The 20,308-nt window shown below is 39.9% G+C and overlaps 1 protein-coding gene across 25 annotated transcripts in view; it reads left to right on the forward strand.

The window, feature by feature from the left end:
* The window catches only part of KMT2C (lysine methyltransferase 2C), a 422,602-nt gene that overhangs the window by 354,620 nt on the left and 47,674 nt on the right, over positions 1-20,308 (forward strand). For 15 of the 25 annotated variants that reach the window (XM_051857072.2, XM_051857071.2, XM_070077273.1 and 12 more), the window contains 10 exons: positions 2,744-2,848; positions 3,185-3,232; positions 4,145-4,315; positions 4,459-4,491; positions 4,587-4,706; positions 11,914-12,046; positions 12,430-12,644; positions 16,837-16,910; positions 17,678-17,860; positions 18,405-20,255. In XM_051857072.2, coding sequence (XP_051713032.2) covers positions 2,744-2,848; positions 3,185-3,232; positions 4,145-4,315; positions 4,459-4,491; positions 4,587-4,706; positions 11,914-12,046; positions 12,430-12,644; positions 16,837-16,910; positions 17,678-17,860; positions 18,405-20,255 — 2,933 coding nt within the window. The remainder of the gene's footprint in view (positions 1-2,743; positions 2,849-3,184; positions 3,233-4,144; positions 4,316-4,458; positions 4,492-4,586; positions 4,707-11,913; positions 12,047-12,429; positions 12,645-16,836; positions 16,911-17,677; positions 17,861-18,404; positions 20,256-20,308) is intronic. The other 10 variants (XM_070077282.1, XM_070077291.1, XM_070077284.1 and 7 more) reach the window with 5 other exon arrangements.

Below are 20,308 nucleotides of genomic sequence, written 5' to 3' on the forward strand. Positions count from 1 at the left end.
AGAGCTGGCCTGGAAGAGGGGCAACCGGGACAGAATCCGGTGCCCCGACCGGGACTAGAACCCTGTGTGCCGGCGCCGCAAGGTGGAGGATTAGCCTATTGAGCCACGGCGCCGGCTCGAAAAATGAGTTTTAACTGTATGTAGCCTGGGCTGAAATAAAGTCAACCCTCCATACCCATCAGGTCTGTAACCATAGATTCCAGAATTGCAGATTTGGAGGCCTACGGAAGGGACTTGGTATTTGATGGTTTCCTGGAAGTAAACCCTGTGACTACATTTTATTTTTTTAAAGATTGATTTATTTATTTGAAAGAATACAGAGAGAGAGATCTCTTCTATCTACTGGTTCATTCCCCAAATAGATGCATCAGCCAGGCGGGAGCCAGAAGCTTCATGCAGGTCTCCCACATGGGTGGCAGGGGCCCAAGTACTGGGCCATCTGCTGCTGCTTTTCCCAGGCCATTAGCAGGGAGTTGGATTGGAAGTGGAGAAGCCATAACTCAAACCAGCACCTATATGGGATTCTGGCATCACAGTTGGTGGCTTTACCCACAATGCTACAACGCTAGTCCCTAGAAATTTTTTTTCATCAAAATGCACCTTTCAACAAAATGATAAAGATTGATTCATTTATTTCAAAGGCATAGTTAGAGACAGAGACTGGTTCACTCCCGAAATTGGCTAAATGGCCAGGCCTAAGCCAGGAACCAAGAACTGCATCTGGGATACATGTGTGGCAGGGCCCAAGTCCTTGGGCCATCTTCTCTTGCTTTCCCTGGTGCCTTTAGCAGGGACCTGAATCAGAAGCGGAGCAGCCAGGACTTGAATTGGTCTTCATGTGGGATGCTGGCATTGCAAGCAGTGACTTAACCACTGTACCACATGTCAGCTCACTAAAAGGCACTGTTGTCTAGAGAATACATTATGGAAATACTTTAATTTCCTGAATATTTGGTGTACAAAATTTCCATTAACTTTCCAGTTCAAAAATTATGTTGTTTTGTATGAATTATATTTGAAGAAAATGTTTAAAGACTCCAAAACTATTTCATAGAGGTATTTGATCTGGAGTATGTTTATGCCCACAGCTTTTTTTTTTTTTTAAGTAAAAACAGGCTTAAAATTGGTTCCAACTTTCAGATATTCTTTAACTGAATGACATATAATTACTAAAACTGGCCTAAACTGGCCTAAATAAGAGTTCCAGTATTGGGGCTGGCGCTGTGGCTCACTTGGTTAATCCTCTGCCTGTGGTGTTGGCATCCCGGTTGCCCCTCTTCCCGGCCAGCTCTCTGCTGTGGTCCAGGAGGGCAGTGGAGGATGGCCCAAGTGCTTGGGCCCTGCACCCGCATGGAGACCAGGAGAAGCACCTGGCTCCTGCCTTTGGATCAGTGCAGTGCCAGCCGTAGTGGCCATTTGGGGAGTGAACCAATGGAAGGAAGACCTTTCTCTCTGTCTCTCTCTCTCACTGTCTGTATTTCTACCTGTCAAATAAAAAAAAAAAAAAAAAAAAATCAAATCAATGAAAGTGAAAGTGTTGTTTACAACCCACCAAAAAAAAAGAGTTCCAGTATTTTCCAGCTTGATTAACTCAGATTTTTTTTTTTTTTTAAGAATCCTTGGCATTTTATTTTTTCAAATTCCATGTTATCCATTCACAAATTTGCATTGACCTTCAAGATGTGTCCGCAGCCAGCCACTCCTTATGTTAGCTTTCCCTGTCTTCATTGTGTAGACTGTCACCACCTCTCCCTCACCGTGCTGTGGTCTCCTAGTAGCCTTTGAAGTAGTCTCTGGGCCTCCCCAGCAGTCCTTCCTCCCACTCCAACTCTACATCTGTTGTGTACATAGCAGCCAGCACGTTCCCTTTAGAGTTTCAGTCATGTTATCCCCTGTCTGTCTTTCAGTCTTCCAACAACTTTCCATTACACTTCGAAGTGAATCCCAAGCTTCACATCGGCTTTCCCTCTGCCCCAACTGTTCTCTCCTTCTTTGGTACATTAATTATTCCCACATTTCATTTAGATTTCTGCTTTCAAAAGGTCAGCCCTAACAATCTTACATAACATGTCTTAGTTTTAAGACTTTTTTCTCGTTATTTTTTTTAATAGCATTTACAGTAGTGGCGTTGAATTGCTGTCCAGCTCCTCGGAGGATGCGTTTTGAGGTGCTCCTTGAGAGCATGCACTGTTTCAGTCACTGTTGTGTAGGTTCTAGCGAGTGGATCACTGCGTGATTAATCTAGTTCTGTGGATACTGAAATAGTTTTTAGTGAGTGAGTGAGTAGGTAACTGGTGTGAGCGGCAGTGCTGGAAGTAGTGTGGCACTTGGCTTATGATTTACATAGAATTTCTAAATCATGGGTTAGTCTTGCATATTCTGTTAACTTCCATGTGTTTTATGTTCTCAATGTGATTTTAGGGGTACCAGTTACTGAATTTTTCGGTTTTGTTTGTTTTAGCATTCTGATTTACTTTTGTTACCTACAGGTCTTTACTTAAAATTTTACTTTGTTAATACATATTGGTCACAAAATAAAAAGCCTGAATTTTTAATAATTTTGTTATTCAAAACTTTAGAGTGCCTTTGGGAGTAATAAACTTTAGTTCTCATCATTGTAGCGCTTGCTTCAGCATCAGCTCAACTCTCAATATTTAGCAAAGTTATGGATGAGTTAAGGGTATTTTAGAATTTAACACTGAGGAAAATACTGAATTTTTATAAATATACTTACTGTATTTAGGTACTGCTGATGACCCATTAGCTGATATTTCTGAAGTCTTAAACACAGATGATGACATTCTTGGAATAATTTCAGATGACCTAGCAAAATCAGTTGATCATTCAGGTACATATGAATACTGTTTGCCCAATTTCTGTTTTGTGATGTGAGAGGTATATGTGTGGAACAAGTGTGGTCTTTTGCCTGTTTCCTAGTAACTGAAGTGTGTTCTCTTTTTGCTTTGTCAAAGAACTCAACATTTTATTTGATCTACCTCGGCTTTCCTGCTTTAGGAGGGGAATATAGCAAGTTAGTTAATTTCTGTTCCCTTTCTAATTGCATCAAAATTCAAGGCTTGTTGCCTTACAGTCTTGCCATATCTTGTTTCTTCTTTTATTTGCATTCCCCCTACTCCCTTCTCTTAATGGTAATCATCCATTTTATTTGGTTTGGGTCTTGTAGGTCTTGATTTATGCACTTTCCAGGTTGAGAGCTCACCTTTTCCATTTGGTAAGAAACTGAGCTAAGGATGACTGCTGACTAGAATTAGTCTTCTTTTTTGGTAGTGGTTTCAGCTAAAACAACTGTAGGTGCATGCATATTTGTTAGTAGTGCTAATATATCACTAATCCATAATTTGCTTTTCTCTTTTTGTGTGCAACTAAAGATTAGTATACTTTACACTGTACTTTGGGTGAAATTCTTATAAGTTTTTTTATGAGTGATTTTTATTCTCATTAATGTGTAATTCATGTTATCCACATATTAATGTTAACTCCTAATAATGATTTAAAAAGATCAGACAAAAGTCTTTACTGTTAATAGCATTATTGAAAGCATGAAAAAGTGATAGACCACTTCTACATGTGTGTTGTTTAAAATAGCAATATGTAAGAGGTAAAGCATATTCAAATTATAAATATAATTTATATCTTCAGAATGTGACAACCAACCATTTAAAATATTTATAATTTATTACTTTAAAAAGATTATTTACTTAAACATTAATAGAGCATTTTAGAGCTTTTGATTAACTTACATGAAACTTATCTTCTTTGAATACTACTTAAGATGACTAAACTGTACATTTGATGCCACTGTTTTCAAAGTTAATGCAGTTCTTTATTGGTCAACTTCTCATAAATTTCTATCTAAATATGGGTGGTTTTTTTTTTTACAGAGAAATGCCATGCAAAAATTTAGTATATTCTTTTGTTCCTCAAGAAATATATTTACTTTGTTTAAATGATAACTTTAAGTGGCACTTAAGTTTATTAATACACTGTGTTTTATTTTTATTGATTGACTATATAACAATCCTAATTAATTCACATATTATATATTGATGCAGATAAAATAGTGTTATGCATTTGATGTGAGTGTTCTGAATTCACTTTTAATTTATTTACCTTGCTGTTTTAGATATGGGTCCTATTGCTGACGATCCTTCCTCTTTGCCTCATCCAAGTGTTAATCAGAGTTCACGACCATTAAGTGAAGAGCAACTAGATGGCATTCTCAGTCCTGAACTAGACAAAATGGTCACAGATGGTAAAATATTTGCCCTACATCTAGGCTTTCTAAAAGACATGAGTAAATATGATTTTCAAAGATTTCTGCATGCCTATTTAGAATTTAACTTTTATGTTCTGATTGTTTCTGTATCAATTATTTGCTATTTTGTGTCAGTGTAGTGGATTGATAGTTAATATTTCTATTTCTTTATTTTATCCTAGGAGCAATTCTTGGAAAGTTATATAAAATTCCAGGTATTTGTGTTCTGATTTTCTATCTTATTTGATTGGCATTCCCTATACTCTGACCGGCTATTGTCTTTTAATGCTTTTACTATTTTATCTCACAGAGCTTGGAGGAAAGGATGTGGAGGACTTATTCACTGCTGTCCTTAGTCCTGTGACCCCTCAGCCAGCTCCATTACCACAGCCTCCCCCACCACCACAGCTGTTACCAATACATAATCAGGGTATGTTATGACTTTCATAAAAGTTTGGTTCTTTTTTATATGCACACATGTATATATTAGGTTCTTTTAAAAAGCTCTTAGAAAAATGGTGTTAAGATTAATATTACTGGGGCCATTATTATGGCACAGTGAGTAGATACTGGAGTGCTGGTTTGAGTCCCTGTTGCTCCATTTCCAATCCAGCTCCCTGCTTATGCTTCGGGGAAGGCAGTGTATGATGGCCCAAGTACCCTGGGCTCCTTCCACGCACATGGGAGACCCATATGGAGTTCCTGGCTCTTGGCTTTGGCCTGGCCATTGTGGACATATGGGCAGTGAGCTAAGTGGAATGTCTCTCTTTTTTCTGTCATTCTGCCTTTCAAATGAGGAAAAGAACAGTTTTTTTTTTGTTTTTTTTTTTAATATTTGGGGACTTATGTTGTAAATCAGCGGGTTAAGATGTAGGGAGTATACCAGCAGATAGAAGATTGATCTCTATGTGTCTCTGTCTTTCCCTCTCTCTAATTCTGGTTTTCAAGTAAGTCTTAAAAAATTAAAACATTTATTTTTGTTTCAAAAAGTTTGAAATCCTTAGATAGGATTTATGTGTGTGTGTGTGTCTCTTTAATATTTATTTATTTATTTGAAAGTTAGTGTTACAGAGAGAGGGAGAAACACACAGAAAGCTGGGCCAGGCCAGAGCCAGGAGCTTCTTCCAGGCTTGCCATGTGGGTGCTGGTTTTCCAGGCACACTTTTTGAAGATTTCTTACTTCTGTGTGCATGTGCATGTGTATTTTGCCCTGTTCCTTAATAACTAATATACAGCTGATAGGTGAAAACCACCCCTGTGAAGATGGGGAAACACTAACTTCAATCCCACACCTACCTGCCTGAAATTCTCTGGACATCTGTGACCAGAACTGTTTTTCTTCATTTACTGATTCCTGGGAGGATATAACCCTGCCTGCCCTCTTCCCGTACCCTCAGTCCAATCCCAGCTTATTTTCTCTTCAGTCAAGGCCTACACAGTGACTTCTCTGTTAGGAAAACTAAACCTACCTTCACCTGGCTGCCATTGGTATACTCTCAGTTTCAGTGTTATTTCTTAGGATGTTAGCTGTCATCACTTTCATACCTAGCCCTATGCTTTTTGTTTGTAACGTGTGGAACAATAAAAACACCTGTTTGGTAACAGCTTTCATTTAAACGCTAAGTGCTTTAAACACTAGTGTCATGTGTCTTGCTGAAGCAGAGTTACAGAGAGAGAGAGGTCTTCCATCCCCTGGTTCATTCCCCAAATGGCTGGCCAGGCTGAAGCCAGGATCCAGGAGCTTCTTCTGGGTCTCTCGCATGGGTGGCAGGGGCCCAAGGACTTGAGCCATCTTTCACGCTTTCCCCAGGCCATAGCAGAGAGTTGGATCATAGAAGAGGAGCCAGGACTTGATCCAATGCCCCTATGGGATGGTGGAGCTTCAGGCAATGGCTTAACCTACTGCGCCACAGTGCCAGCCCTGACACTATGAAATTCTTGTAAAATATGGAAATTTGGCCTGTTTTTTTTTTTTTTCTATGTACTTCAAACTTGTCACCAGATGAAATATGTGTAAGACATAAGTTTCTCTCTCTTCCTGGCTAGCTGAAACCTGATAGCCTAGCCTTGAGATCTGTAGGAATAGATAAGGAGATTGGCTCCTGCAGGTACAATAGTCTTCTCTTATCATAAGGAGTTTAGAGTTCTATGATGTGTATTTTGATGTAAGCATAGAAACATTTCTCTGTATCCTATTGTCACTGATGCCTGACTATGTACTGAATTGAATAACACGATACCTTTATAAACTCTCATTCTTTTTGGTGTGTAAGTGCTCAAATGTGAAAATAATTTTTCTGCCAATTTTGTGTATGCATGATTAAGTATTAATTTGCCTTAATTTTTGCTAGTCTAAACATGCAATTTATATTTGAGTGAAACACAAATCCTACTGCTTGTTTAATGATTAACAGCTCTTCAATTTACATATATTGTTTTCTTTTTTCTGTAACTACAAGTAAGTATTTTAGAGATAAAATCCGTTAAAGATGTATTTCTTTATAAAAGATAGTTGGAAAGTCATTTCACAGTACAGTATAATTTCTGTAAATTTTTGGTTTTTATTTTATATGAAAAGCAGATAGAGCTGTTTGATTTCCTGTATGTCCACAACAACCAGGACCGAACCAGGCTGGAGCCTGGAGCCTGGAACTCAATCCACGTCTCTCCCATGAGTGGCAAGAACCCACATACTTGGGTCATTCTCTGCTTCTTCCTAGCATGTGCAGTAGCAGGAAGCTGGATTGGAAGTAGAGAAACTGAGATAGAACCAGGCAGTCTGATATGAGATGTTACAGGTGGTAGCTTAATCACTTTCCCAAATGCCTATTCCTGTAATATCTCTCTCCCTTTTTTTTTTTTTTTTTTTTGACAGGCAGTTAGTGAAAGAGAGACAAAGAGAAAGGTCTTCCTTTCCATTGGTTCACACACACACACCCCCCCCATGGCCGCTACGGCCAGTGCGCTGTGCTGATCCGAAGCCAGGAGCCAGGCACTTCCTCCTGGTCTGCCGTGTGGGTGCAGGGCCCAAGCACTTGGGCCATCCTCCACTGCACTCCCGGGCCACAGCAGAGAGCTGGACTGGAAAAGGAGCAACCGGGTCAGAATCCAGCGCCCCCAACCGGGACTAGAACCCAGGGTGCGGTGCCGGCGCCACAGGTGGAGGATTAGGCTAGTGAGCCACAGTGCTAGCCTTTTTTTGAATTTAGGATTTATTTATGTATTTTGAAAGTCAAGAGTTATAGCATGAGAGAAAGAGACACCGGCACATTCCACAGATGACTGCAGCCACTAGTACTGACTCAGGCCAAAGCCAGGAGCCAGGAGCTTCTTCTGGGTCTCCTATGTGGGTTTAAAATGCCCAGTCACATTGGCCATCTTCTACTGTTTCTCTCAGGCCCTTAGCAGAGAGTTGAATTGGAAGTGGAGTAGTCAGTACGTGAAACAGAGCCTGTGTGGGATGGTAGCACTGCAGATGGCCACTTTACCCCTAACCACAGTGACAGCCCCTTAAATCTCATTTTAAAATTGGTTTTCAAGAGGTGACTCTTTTTCAGCTAGGTGCTAATATGTAATACAGGGTAGGTAATAAATCTACCAACTCTCAGGAGTTTCTAATTCTTACATTATAGACTTTCAAGTGTACTACTAATTTATATTGCAGTATGGTATAACTCAACTTTAGCCCTACGGATTACCAAGATTTTAATGTTTACATTTGAAAGAAGAGCAATTCTAATTCAGTCTTAAACATGATCAAGTTACATATAGGGTAATACTTACATATTCAAGAATGTCAACTTGAACATTTTCCAGAGGATAGGAGGGTGGTGTAAGTGGTGTAAGTGTAAGGCAGCACAGGTAGAAATAAGACAGCAGTAGATTGTAGACAGCTAGGAAAAGTGGGTAGAGGTAGTTGGAAGCCTTTTCCTCCCCAGATTTCCAAGAGCCATTGAAGACTTCACACCAATTAACTTTTTGCAGGATAGCCCTTGTAACAATTCTGGAAATTAATTTGAGACAAAGTTTATACTAATGAGTTTAATTAGCCTGGGAGTATGTTAAAAGACAGGTTACATGTAAAGACACTGCTCATTGAGATGGAAGAATGGATATTAGGAACAATGACGATAGAATAAATAAGAAAATCAGGCTGGTACTGTGGTTTAGCAGATAAAGCCACTACCTCCAGCACCAGCATCCCATGTAGGTGCTGGATTGAGTCCCAGCTGCTCTACTTCCAATCCAGCTCCCTGCTAATGCACCTGGGAAGGCAGCAGAAGACAGCCCAATACTTGGGCCCCTGCACCCACGTGGGAGACCTGGAAGAAGCTTCTGGCTCCTTTCTTTGGATTAGCCCAGCTTCAGTCATTGCAACCATTTGGAAAGCGCTGTCTCTTTCTCTTTCTGTCACTCTGCCAATCAAATACATAAATCTTTAAAAAAAAAAAAAAAAAAGAGTATTTAGGAAAATTAGTTGATTTAGACAGACCCATGAGATAATCACATTATAAACGCCAACAGTGGAACAGAGTGTGTGTGTGTGTTTGTGTTGTAGCAGGTAATGGAGATAACTTTTAAACTACTTGGTTTGATTGGACTGCAACATCTTGTTCTGATTTACAGGGAGTTATATTTATAATTGGTTAAGACTAGATAAAAAATAGGAATTAGCTTTATTGTATTGCTAATTAAAGTTGTGGGAAGGATGAGTTTTTTTCATATAATCTTAAGTAACTCCATTATTTAATTTAATGATAGTGAAATGTATGCTTATAGTTTATATTGTTGCACAATCACATGTTCCTTCCCTTGCCCCCTATTAAGAGAGATGTAAAAGCAAAAAAGCTGATGAGAACTTGAGATATTGAGCATGAAGTATTGGGTCTCAGAAATTATGTTGGAGCTGGCACTCTGCAGTGCCTGCATCTCATCTGGGTGCTGGTTTGAGTCCTGGCTACTCCACTTCTGATCCAGCTCTCTGCTGATGTGCCTGGGAACGCACCATATCCTTGGGCCCCTATACCCACGTGAGAGACCTGGAAGAAGTTTCTGGCTCCTGGCTTCAGCCTGGCCTAGCCCCAGTCATTGCAGCCCTTTGGGGAGTGAACCTGCAGATGGTAGATTTCTCTTTCTCTCTTTTCTCTCTCTGGAACTCTGCCTTTCAAATAAATAAAAAGCCACATAACATTAAAGTATAACTTTAAAATGATATTCTAAACAAATAAACTACACTTTGAAACAGTAAGAAATGATGTCACTTGGAGACAGATTGTAAAAAAGGACAGTTCAGTACTTAAATGATGTCTCTCTTTGGTTTTTGTTTATCTTCATTGGAGTCCTCCCAATAGGAGTCATAAGAAGGTGAGGGAGAATATATGTTGACAGTAATACCGAAGGCCAGAAAGCAGAGAAGGGAAATTTCAAGCAGATTGAGGTATAATAACTTGAAATCCCTTCAGGTAAAAATTTAAATAAGATACTTTTTCTTTTTTTCCCTCTTTTTTAGACATTTATTTTTATCTATTTGAAATAGAGTCATCTTCCATCTGTTGGTTCACTCCCCTAATGGCCACAATGGCTAGTGCTGTACCAGGCTGAAGCTAGAAACTTCATCTGGGTCTCCCATGAGGTAGGGGGTTGTGTGTGGGCCCAAGCGCTGGGATCATCTTCCACTGCTTTCCCAGACGTATTAGCAGGGAGATGCATTGGAAGTGGAGCAGCAGGGACTTGAACCAGCATTTATGTGGAATGCTGGCATGCTGGTGGTGGCTTTATGCGCTGTGCCACAACACTGGCCCTGAGGTAACTTCTCAGTGCTTGTTGATCAGTCATGCCTGCAGGCTACTTCAGTGTGACGAGATTGTGCTGCTTTGGTACCAGTGATGGGGAACAACAGACAGCCTTTTAATTATCAGTAAGATTGAGGAGAGCTGCTTTGCATCTTACATATCCTTGACTTTGTTATTTAAATTCTTAGAGTCTTTTATGCTTGTATAGGGTGACACAGAACAACCTGTTTCATTGGTCTGGGGATGCAATGAGTTTAAGTGTTTGATAAGTACTTAATAAATAGTAGCTATTATGAGGAGACCTTTCCATGCTAGAGTAGTCATATTTTGATTACAGTAGATGTATCACATTCTCATTACCAACAGAGAGACTTCTGTTTATCCTAACAACATGGCACACATTGGATGGTTTTCATTGAAATCTCAGATTACTTAATGGAACCAACTTCTCACTGAGGCTGAAAATAAATGCACGCATTCTGTTTCCAATAAAACCAGAAATTCTTGGAGTAAACTACCATTTCATTAGACATTTGTCATTGTGAGATCCTGATCCAGTGGATCTAGTTTTGGCATTTTCATAGGATAAGCTCTATTCTGGAAGTAAGATAGTTGTCTGGATTTAAGTAGTAGTATACAGTATTAAATCCTTGTGTATGAGTATCAGTATCCTTACAGATCCCATAGAACTTAGATGATATGGTTTAGGGGAAAGGACATTATACATGAAACATTTGTGTATGAAACATTGTTCTTGGTTTTCCTTTTACTCCGATGGTGTGGCAAAGTGATTAGGTTGGGAATTCTCTGTCTACTCCAGATACAAGCCAAATCTGTACTGTGTTGCCATTTGTCTAATTGGTGATGTATATATCTTCTATAATAATGCTAGTGAGTTACAACAATTAACTGGGGCCATGTATTTATAGATTATATCTCCAGAAATCATCATTTGTCATTAGTTGTGGGGGCTCTTTAAAGATACATATACATTTTCCTCCCTGGGAAGCTACTCTAATAAGATCAGTTAGCTTATTTCCAACTATTTTAGATAAGTAGACATTTACTAAGAAAAACTGGAATTACTCATTTGTGGAGAGTTTTCAGGAAACACAAGGTGGTCTTTTGGTTGGCCTCATGTCTCTTTAGAAAGAAAATGATAAGGTATTTGAAACTTATGAATAAGCTGGAATGGGAGGTAGAATCCATTGGGGATGAACAGTAAGTAACAAAAATTAAGCTAAAAATAGAATGTATACGTTTTTTAGTAGTCATTGTCTAATTGATGAGTGAAATGTTGCTTGTAGAAAACTATATTGAGGAAAGTGCTAGTATTTAAGGATTTTAGATGGTTGTTTATTTTAAGAGGAACAGGTATAAAATATAAGGAACACTTTTAGGAAATTTTTAATGAAGAAGAAAAATAATCTTTGATGAAGGCAACATTTGTCGTGACTCATTCTTTTTCCTGAAGTTAATATATATTGAATAGCTTAGCAAACACCACGTTGAGGTCCCTATATATATTATCTCAATGAAGCCATACATACAAAATCAAATAGAAATCCATTCTGCTTCTAACGAGTATCAAAGTTAAGATTCACGTCTAGCACTGTAGGCTCTCAAAAACCATGCTATTTCTAGTACATTGTAATGAAGTAAATATAATTATAGAGTTCATATTTCAAAATTTTGTAACCAGAACTCACCCTTAAGTAGTATACAGTATGATATTGAAGAAAGTCCTACTTTTAAATAGCATTTAAAGATTTTTTTGGTGGTTATTTTAGTGGTTTGGTATTTTTTAATAATATACAAACTGTATTACTGTTTTCTTCTCCTAAGATGTGTTTTCAAGGATGCCACTCATGAATGGCCTTATTGGACCCAGTCCTCATCTCCCACATAACTCTTTGCCTCCTGGTAGTGGACTGGGAACTTACTCTGCTGTAGCACAGTCCCCTTATACTGATATCAGGTATTTAAAAGCCTTATTTTCTATGAAAACATAAATTACAGTAATACTTGTATTGCAGTATAAATTAGTCTTTAAATTACAGGGGTACTTCTAAAAGTTTGTTGAAATGGAATTAAAAGTTAAGTTTATATTGGTGTAAAAAAATTTTAAATCTGTGCATCATTTTTCCATTATATATTTTCTATTAGCTTTTTGAAGAGCCCTCATTTTAGGCATAGATTATGTTGCATGTATGTGTTGGATCTATTGTGAGTTTTTGTGAAATATCATTAGACAGGTTGCATTTAGCTATTTTATAGTAAAGTTTGTTTTATGTTGGATTTGAGCATAGTATTAGAAAGTTATTTTATGTTTATGAACTGAAGATGTTTATTTCTTGCCAGGGATAAAAATCCAACATTTAATCCAATAGCAAGTGATCCCAGCAGCTCTTGGACGTCATCAGCTCCCACTCTGGAAGGAGAGAGTGACACAATGTCAAATGCCCAAAGAAGTACTCTCAAGTGGGAGAAGGAGGAGGCTCTGGGCGAGATGGCAACAGTAGCACCCGTTCTCTACACCAACATTAACTTCCCCAATTTAAAGGAAGAATTCCCTGGTAAGCAGTGGATATGTTGTTGCTATCTGTTTTTTTACAGTGTTCGCTCAGCTATTAGCACTTTATTTATCTTTGTCTGCAACAGAGAACCCCTGTCTGGTATGATATGTACAATGTGGAGATTTCCTAAAAGCATCTTGTATTTTCTTAGTTCTAGACCCAGCATCTATTTTCGTATTTCCTAAAAAGATAGCTTCCATTAATGAAATGATCACATTTCCAACCTAAGAGTTCTTTATTAAAGAGACAGAGATACAGGTAGACAGTGTGCTCTCATCTGATTATTCACCAAATGCCACAGCAGCTGGGGTTGGGTCAAGACAGAAGCCAGAAGCCAGACTCATTTCAGGTATCCCATGTGAGTGGCAGGATCCCCCTTCCTTGAGCTACCATAGATTTCTCCAAGGTTCTGCAACAGCACAAAGCTGGCTAGACTGAGGAGCCATAATTAGGTCTGAAACTCAGGTGCTCCAATATGAAGTGTGGGCTTCCTCACTGGTGTGTTAGTCACTGGACCGTATTTCTCCCCCAGTTCTGTTACTTTAAGTTCATGTTGTCAGATAAGCCAGGATTAAAACGTTAAAATTCTGTCTTGCAGTAGTTTATCAGCTGTCACATTATCCCTTTCAGTTTACTACAAGTTTGTCTGAAAGTACCATTCCTGTGAATGACCCTTGATAGTTGTCTAAGTGCCCTTTTGGATTGCTCTCCCTGTGGCACTTTGTTCATTATGTATAGAAATAAATTGAGTGCTGCCTTATCATGGTTTAGTGTAGTAATGTCTCTTAAAGGAATATTCCCGTTTTCCTTTAATTTTTTTTGTATTTAAAACCTTTTATTTTATTTATTTTTTTGACAGGCAGTGTTAGAGTAACAAAGAGAAAGGTTTTTGATCTGCTGCTTCATTCCACAAATGGTCACAGTGACCGGAGGCAGGCCGATTGAGAGCCAGGAGCTTCCTCTGGATCTCTCATGTGGGTGCAGGGGTCCAGAGACTTGGGCCATCTTCCACTGTTTTCCCAGGCTGTAGCAGAGAGGTGGATCACGAGTGGAGCAGCCTGGACACCAACTGGCACCCTGTGTGGTACTTGTGGTGCAGACGGAGGCTTAGCCATGGTGGCATCAGCCCCTTGAAACTTTAAGTTCAGTTATTTCTGAGCTTAAGTCAAATTTAGAAACCTTCAAAGTTAGTCAGTCATAAAACCTTTCATCATTGCTTAGAAATTACTGGCTTCACACACAAACTTGCACATACACCCAATGTCATGTATCAGTCAGCACGTTGTCAGGTCAGGTGGTTACAGCGCAGCTGAGATGCAGTCGGATTGCTGCATCCCGTATCATAGTGCCTAGTTTCAGGTCTTGACCCTGCTTCTCATTCCTGTTGATGTGCACTGTGCATGGCAGTGGTAGTGGGTCGGTAGTTGGATCTCTGCCACCCATGTGGTTTCTTTACTTTTTTAAAGATTTATTTATTTATTTGAAAGTCACAGTTACACAGAGAGATATCTTCCATCCCACTGGTTCACTCCCCAAATGGCCTCAGTGGCTGAGACTGGGCCAGGCCAAAGCCAAGAATCAGGAGTTACTTCCACATATCCCATGTGGGTGCAGGGCCCCAAGCAATTGGGGCATCCTTTGCTGCTCTCCCAGGCACATCTGTCTTTTTCTCAGTGCCTGCCTTTTAAATTAAAAAGCAACGTTTTTAAAGATTCTGCAAGCAGGTGCCAATTTTGTACTGTATTAACCATGTTGTTCGACCAAATGACTTGTAGTTTCACCTGCTTTTTGGAAACTTTTCCTTTTTAAAATATATTGAGGTGCCGGCACCGTGGCTCACTTGGTTAATCCTCTGCCTGCGGTGCTGGCATCCCATGGGCACCAGGTTCTAGTCCTGGTTGCTCCTCTTCCAGTCCAGCTCTCTGCTGTGGCACAGGAGGGCAGTGGAGGATGGCCCAAGTGTTTGGTCCCCTGCACTCTCATGGGAGACCAGGAAGAGGCACCTGGCTCCTGGCTTCTGATTGGCACTTCAGATCGGTGCAGCGCTGGCCGAAGCAGCCTTTTGGGGAGTGAACCAATGGAAGGAAGACCTTTCTCTCTGTCTCTCTCTCTCTTACTGTCTATAACTCTACCTGTCAAATAAATTAAAAAATAAAAATTAAAAAAAATGGAGTAAATAATTTCTGTACATATAACTGATCTCACCCCAAATTTACTTTTTTTTTTTTTTTTTAAGATTTATTTATTTAGTGAAAGGGTTCACAGAGTGGTGGGGGCTAGAGAGATTGATTGATTGATTGATTCTCTCCACTGATTCAGTCCCAGATGATTGCAATGACTGGGTTTTGTTTAGGTTGAAGCTGGGATCCAGGAGTTTGTTTAGGTCTCTCACATGGGTGGCTGGAGCCTAACCACTTGGGCCGTCTTCTGCTTTCCCAGGCCATTAGCAAGGATCTGGGTCAGAAGTGGAACATCCAGGTTGTGAACTGGTGCCCATATGGGATGCTGGCATCACAGGCAGCAGCTTAACGCAGTACATTACCCAGTTTTATACCATCATGACACTGAATTTTGTAGAAATGATTTGAAATCATTACTTTTCCATGTATTTTTTGAATACAACACTGGCAAGATGTCTGTAGTTACTTCAAGTCAAATTGATAGTTTTCTGTTATTACATATCATTTACAAAACGTACCTTGGTTCTGGTAGTGTTTGACATGGTCAAGATAAATTATTATATTTGGTTTAAATTTATTTTGGCTGCTCAGCCTCTTGAATTTAAAATTGTCCCAACTCTACAAGCCTGATTATTAAAAACGCACAGGCACTTCATTCAGAAAATACTTCTTGGGTGTGCCAGAAATTTTGTATTGTTTAAAAATGTCACATAGTACTTACTGGAGTATCTGTTTTGCCAAAAAATGCTTGGTTACAGAATAGTTTTGCATTTTTATTTGTTTTTTTAGATTTTGGAATATTTATATATATATATATATACTTTGTATATTTTGTGGGTAGGATTGAAGTCTAAACATGAAGTTTATTTGTGTTTCATATACATCTTATACAGGGAGACTGAGAGTGATTAGTTTATGCATCTGTGTGGTTTAAAAAATTATTTGATAGAGAAAGACAATTGGGGCCAGCTTTGTGGCATAGTGAATATTACCATATGGGCACCGATTTGAGTCCTGGGTACTCCACATCCTATCTAACTCCCCTAAAATGGCCTAGAAAAAGCAGTGGAAGTTGGCCCAAATGTTTGGGCCTCTGCCATCTACATGGGTGACCTGGATAAAGCTCCTGGCTTCAGCATTACTCACTACTGGCCATTGCAGACATCTGTGGAGTGAACCATGGATGGAAGGTGTCTCTGTCTGTAACTCTGACTTTCAAATAAATAAATTCAAAAAAAGTTAACTCCCCCAATGCTAACAAAGGGCCGGGGCTGGGCCAGTCTGGAGCCAGGAACTCAATACAAATCTCCCACATGGGAGTTAGACTCAACAAGTTGAGCCATCACCTGCTGCCTCCCAGGATGCACATTAACAGGAAGATAGAATGGGGACTAGAGCCTGGACTTGAACCCAGGCCAAATGCTTGCCATCTACCTGTGTTTTTTTCTTCTTCTTCTTCTTCTTCTTTTTTTTTTTTTTTTTTTTTTTTTGACAGGCAGAGTTAGTGAGAGAGAGACAGAGCTGTTGGTTCACCCCCAAAATGGGTTCTGCGGCCCATGTGCTGTGCAAGTGAGAAGCCAGGAGCCAGGTGCTTCCTCCTGGTCTCCCATGTGGGTGCAGGGCCCAAGCACTTGGGCCATCCTCCACTGCCCTCCTGGGCCACAGCAGAGAGCTGGACTGGAAGAGGAACAACTGGGACAGAACCAGCGCCCCAACCGGGACTAGAACCCGGGGTGCCAGCACCACAGCGGAGGATTAGCTAAGTGAGCCGCGACACCGGCCCATCTACCTGTGTTTTGACCGGACCCTGTCATATGAGAATTGTCACTGTATGATGTTGGTGCTCAAAAAGTTTTGGCCTTCGCAGCGTTTTGTTTTCTGATTAGGAATGCTTAACCTACAATACATCATTAATGAAGTGTAAAAAATGACCTAAGATCAACTGCAGCTTATCAATATTTTTGCAACACTTTATTCTCATGGTTCTGAAATATTTTGTTCTTTTGTTGTAGACTGGACCACAAGAGTGAAACAGATTGCTAAATTGTGGAGGAAAGCAAGCTCACAGGAAAGAGCACCATATGTGGTATTTTTAAAAACCATTTGTTACATCTTTAAACAAAATACTTCAGTAGATTTGCAGAATATGCCAGTTAATACTTGTACAACTAACAAATCACTTCATTTTTATACTGATATCCTAACTTACTGTATCTTAGTATAAGCGTGACATTTTTATAAGCTAGTTAACCAGGATGTTGAAGATTGAAATTCAGCTATTTTAAGACCATGATCCCTAAAGCATTATATTCATAGTTATAATGACTACTTTGTAAAGAACATGTTTGTGTCTATGGTACATACACACAAATATATTTGATTTGCCATATTTTGTCTTTAATTCGATTTTAATGTAGTTAAATGATATTTTTAGTGTTTTTCAGTGATTTTGTTTTAATGATTCAAATGTTCAGTTTTTATTAATTCAATATATTCATTTTCTCTAAAAGTAGGGTCACATCAATTCTTCCATTTTGTTAGGATGTGTTAAGAATGTTAGGATAAAAAATATTAGATTCCACTTGGAATCTTTTAGCCTAATTCCAATAGACAGACATAAACATGTCTTCAAGTGATAGGTGACATGCACTGTGAAGATAAGATGGGTTAGTGTACAGATTGCTCTTAGGAGGGACTGTGGATTCTAAAGACCAGTATTTCCGCTACATTTAGCTGTTTTACCTTTTTCTTGCTTTCATTGAATAATCTTCACTATAGTTTTGTCTTATTTTCAGTTTTTTAAAAGCACATATGAACATATCCTGAGAATTGAATTTTTTCTTTTTGTCAAAGCAAAAGGCCAGAGATAACAGAGCTGCTCTACGCATTAATAAGGTACAGATGTCCAATGATTCCATGAAAAGGCAGCAACAGCAAGACAGCATCGATCCCAGCTCTCGTATTGATGCAGATCTTTTTAAAGATCCGTTAAAGCAAAGAGAATCAGAACATGAACAGGAATGGAAATTTAGACAGGTATGGAATTTCCTGGCACTTTGATTTTTTAAAAGTTGCATTTTGGCTTTCTTGAGAAATGTTTATGACATTGTTTCTGAATATAGGTCTTTATTACATGAAGATCTGATTTAGCATAGACCTACTTCCCTTTTCAACAAAATTACACTTAAATTGACTTGGGAATTTCATTTAAATATTATAAACTGTGTATTTCCTTAAGGATGACGTTGTTGTGCTATATTGAACTATGGTTTCCTTTTTTAGGAATTTATAATCTAATACGGGAGCAGTTGAGTAGCTGCTGACATGAAAAAAATTATTTATTTTTTCCAACTTGAAACATAGCAATACTTTATTAAGAGGGGCAGAGTAATTTGATCACAAGGAAATACCTTTAAGTCTAGAATGAATGATCTTGTTCAGTGTGAAATGAGTACTAACAAGAGTGGGCATCCACCGAACAAATGACAAATCACCAAGTGAACTTTCTGTTGCCTTTCCATCCACAGTGTTCATTCTCTTCCTTAACCCCATGATTGCTCTTTCTTTTCTATTTTAACAGCAAATGCGTCAGAAGAGTAAGCAGCAGGCTAAGATTGAAGCTACGCAGAAGCTTGAACAAGTGAAAAATGAGCAGCAGCAGCAGCAGCAGCAGCAGCAACAGCAGCAGCAGCAGCAGCAGCAGCAGCAGCAGTTTGGATCTCAGCATCTCCTGGTGCCGTCTGGTTCAGATACACCTAGTAGTGGGGTGCAGAGTCCCTTGACACCGCAGCCTAGCAATGGAAACCTGTCTCCTGCACAGTCATTCCATAAAGAACTGTTTACAAAACAGCTACCCAGTACTCCTACTTCTACATCTTCAGATGATGTGTTTGTAAAACCACAAGCTCCACCTCCTCCTCCAACCCCATCCCGAATTCCTGTTCAGGAAAACCTCTCTCAGTCTCAGGCTTCTCAGCCACCTTCACCACAAATGTTTTCACCTAACTCTCGCCCACCATCTCCAATGGATCCTTATGCAAAAATGGTTGGCACCCCTAGACCACCTCCTGGGGGTCATAGTTTTCCCAGAAGAAATTCTGTTGCACAGGTGGAAAACTGTACGCCTTTATCATCAGTATCTAGGCCCATTCAGATGAATGAGACAACAACAAATAGGCCATCCCCAGTCAGAGATTTATGTTCTTCCTCCACAACAAATAGTGACCCCTATGCAAAACCTCCAGACACACCAAGGCCTATGATGATTGATCAGTTTCCAAAACCCTTGAGCCTACCCCGGTCTCCCATAGTTTCAGAACAAACTGCCAAAGGTCCCATAGCAGCTGGAGCTAACGATCACTTTACTAAGCCATCTCCCAGGGCAGATGTGTTTCAAAGACAACGAATACCTGACCCATATGCACGAGCCCTGCTGACTCCTGCACCTCTGGATAGTAGTTCTGGACCTTTTAAGACTCCAATGCAGCCTCCTCCATCTTCTCAGGACCCTTACGGATCAGTGGCACAGGCCTCAAGGCGGTTGTCTGTTGACCCTTATGAAAGACCTGCTTTGACACCAAGACCTGCAGATAATTTTTCACATGGTCAATCAAATGATCCTTTCAACCAGTCTCCCTTAACCCCACACCCTGCACTGAATGAATCTTTTGCCCATTGCTCAAGGGCTTTTTCTCAGCCTACAACCATATCAAGACCAACATCTCAGGACCCATATTCCCAACCCCCTGGAACTCCACGACCTGTTGTAGATTCTTATTCGCAACCCTCAGGAACATCTCGGTCCAATCCTGATCCTTACTCTCAACCTCCCGGAACTCCCAGACCTACAACTATTGATCCATATAATCAGCAGCCATCAACCCCTAGGCCGTCAGCACAAACTGACTTGTTTGTAACGCCTTCAGCTAATCAGAGGCACTCTGATCCGTACGCTCATCCTCCTGGAACACCGAGACCTGGCGTTTCTGGTCCTTACTCTCAGCCACCAGCAGGACCAAGGCCAAGGATTTCAGAGGGTTTCACTAGATCTTCAGTGACAAGACCAGTCCTCGTGCCAAATCAGGATCCTTTCCTGGCAGCTTCCCAAAACCGAGGACCAACTCTCCCTCGGCCACCTGGACCTGGTCTTTCAGACACGTTTAACCATGTGTCCCCTTCTGCGCGCGATGCCTATGACCAGCCTCCAATGACTCCGCGGTCTCAGGCTGACTCCTTTGGAACAAGTCAAGCTGCTCATGATGTTGCTGACCAGTCAAGGCCTGGGTCGGAGGGGAATTTCAGTGCATCTTCAAATTCTCCAATGAATTCTCAAAGCCAACAGTTTTCCAGTGTCTCCCAACCAACTTCAGGAGTAACTGATACACAGAATACTATAAATATGTCTCAGGCAGATACAGAGAAATTGAGACAGGTAAACCATTATATATTTTCAGATGTTTTAATATGTATCATTAGGAAACTAAT

The sequence above is a fragment of the Oryctolagus cuniculus genome, chromosome 7, assembly GCF_964237555.1.
Source record: "Oryctolagus cuniculus chromosome 7, mOryCun1.1, whole genome shotgun sequence".
NCBI classification, from domain to species: domain Eukaryota; kingdom Metazoa; phylum Chordata; class Mammalia; order Lagomorpha; family Leporidae; genus Oryctolagus; species Oryctolagus cuniculus.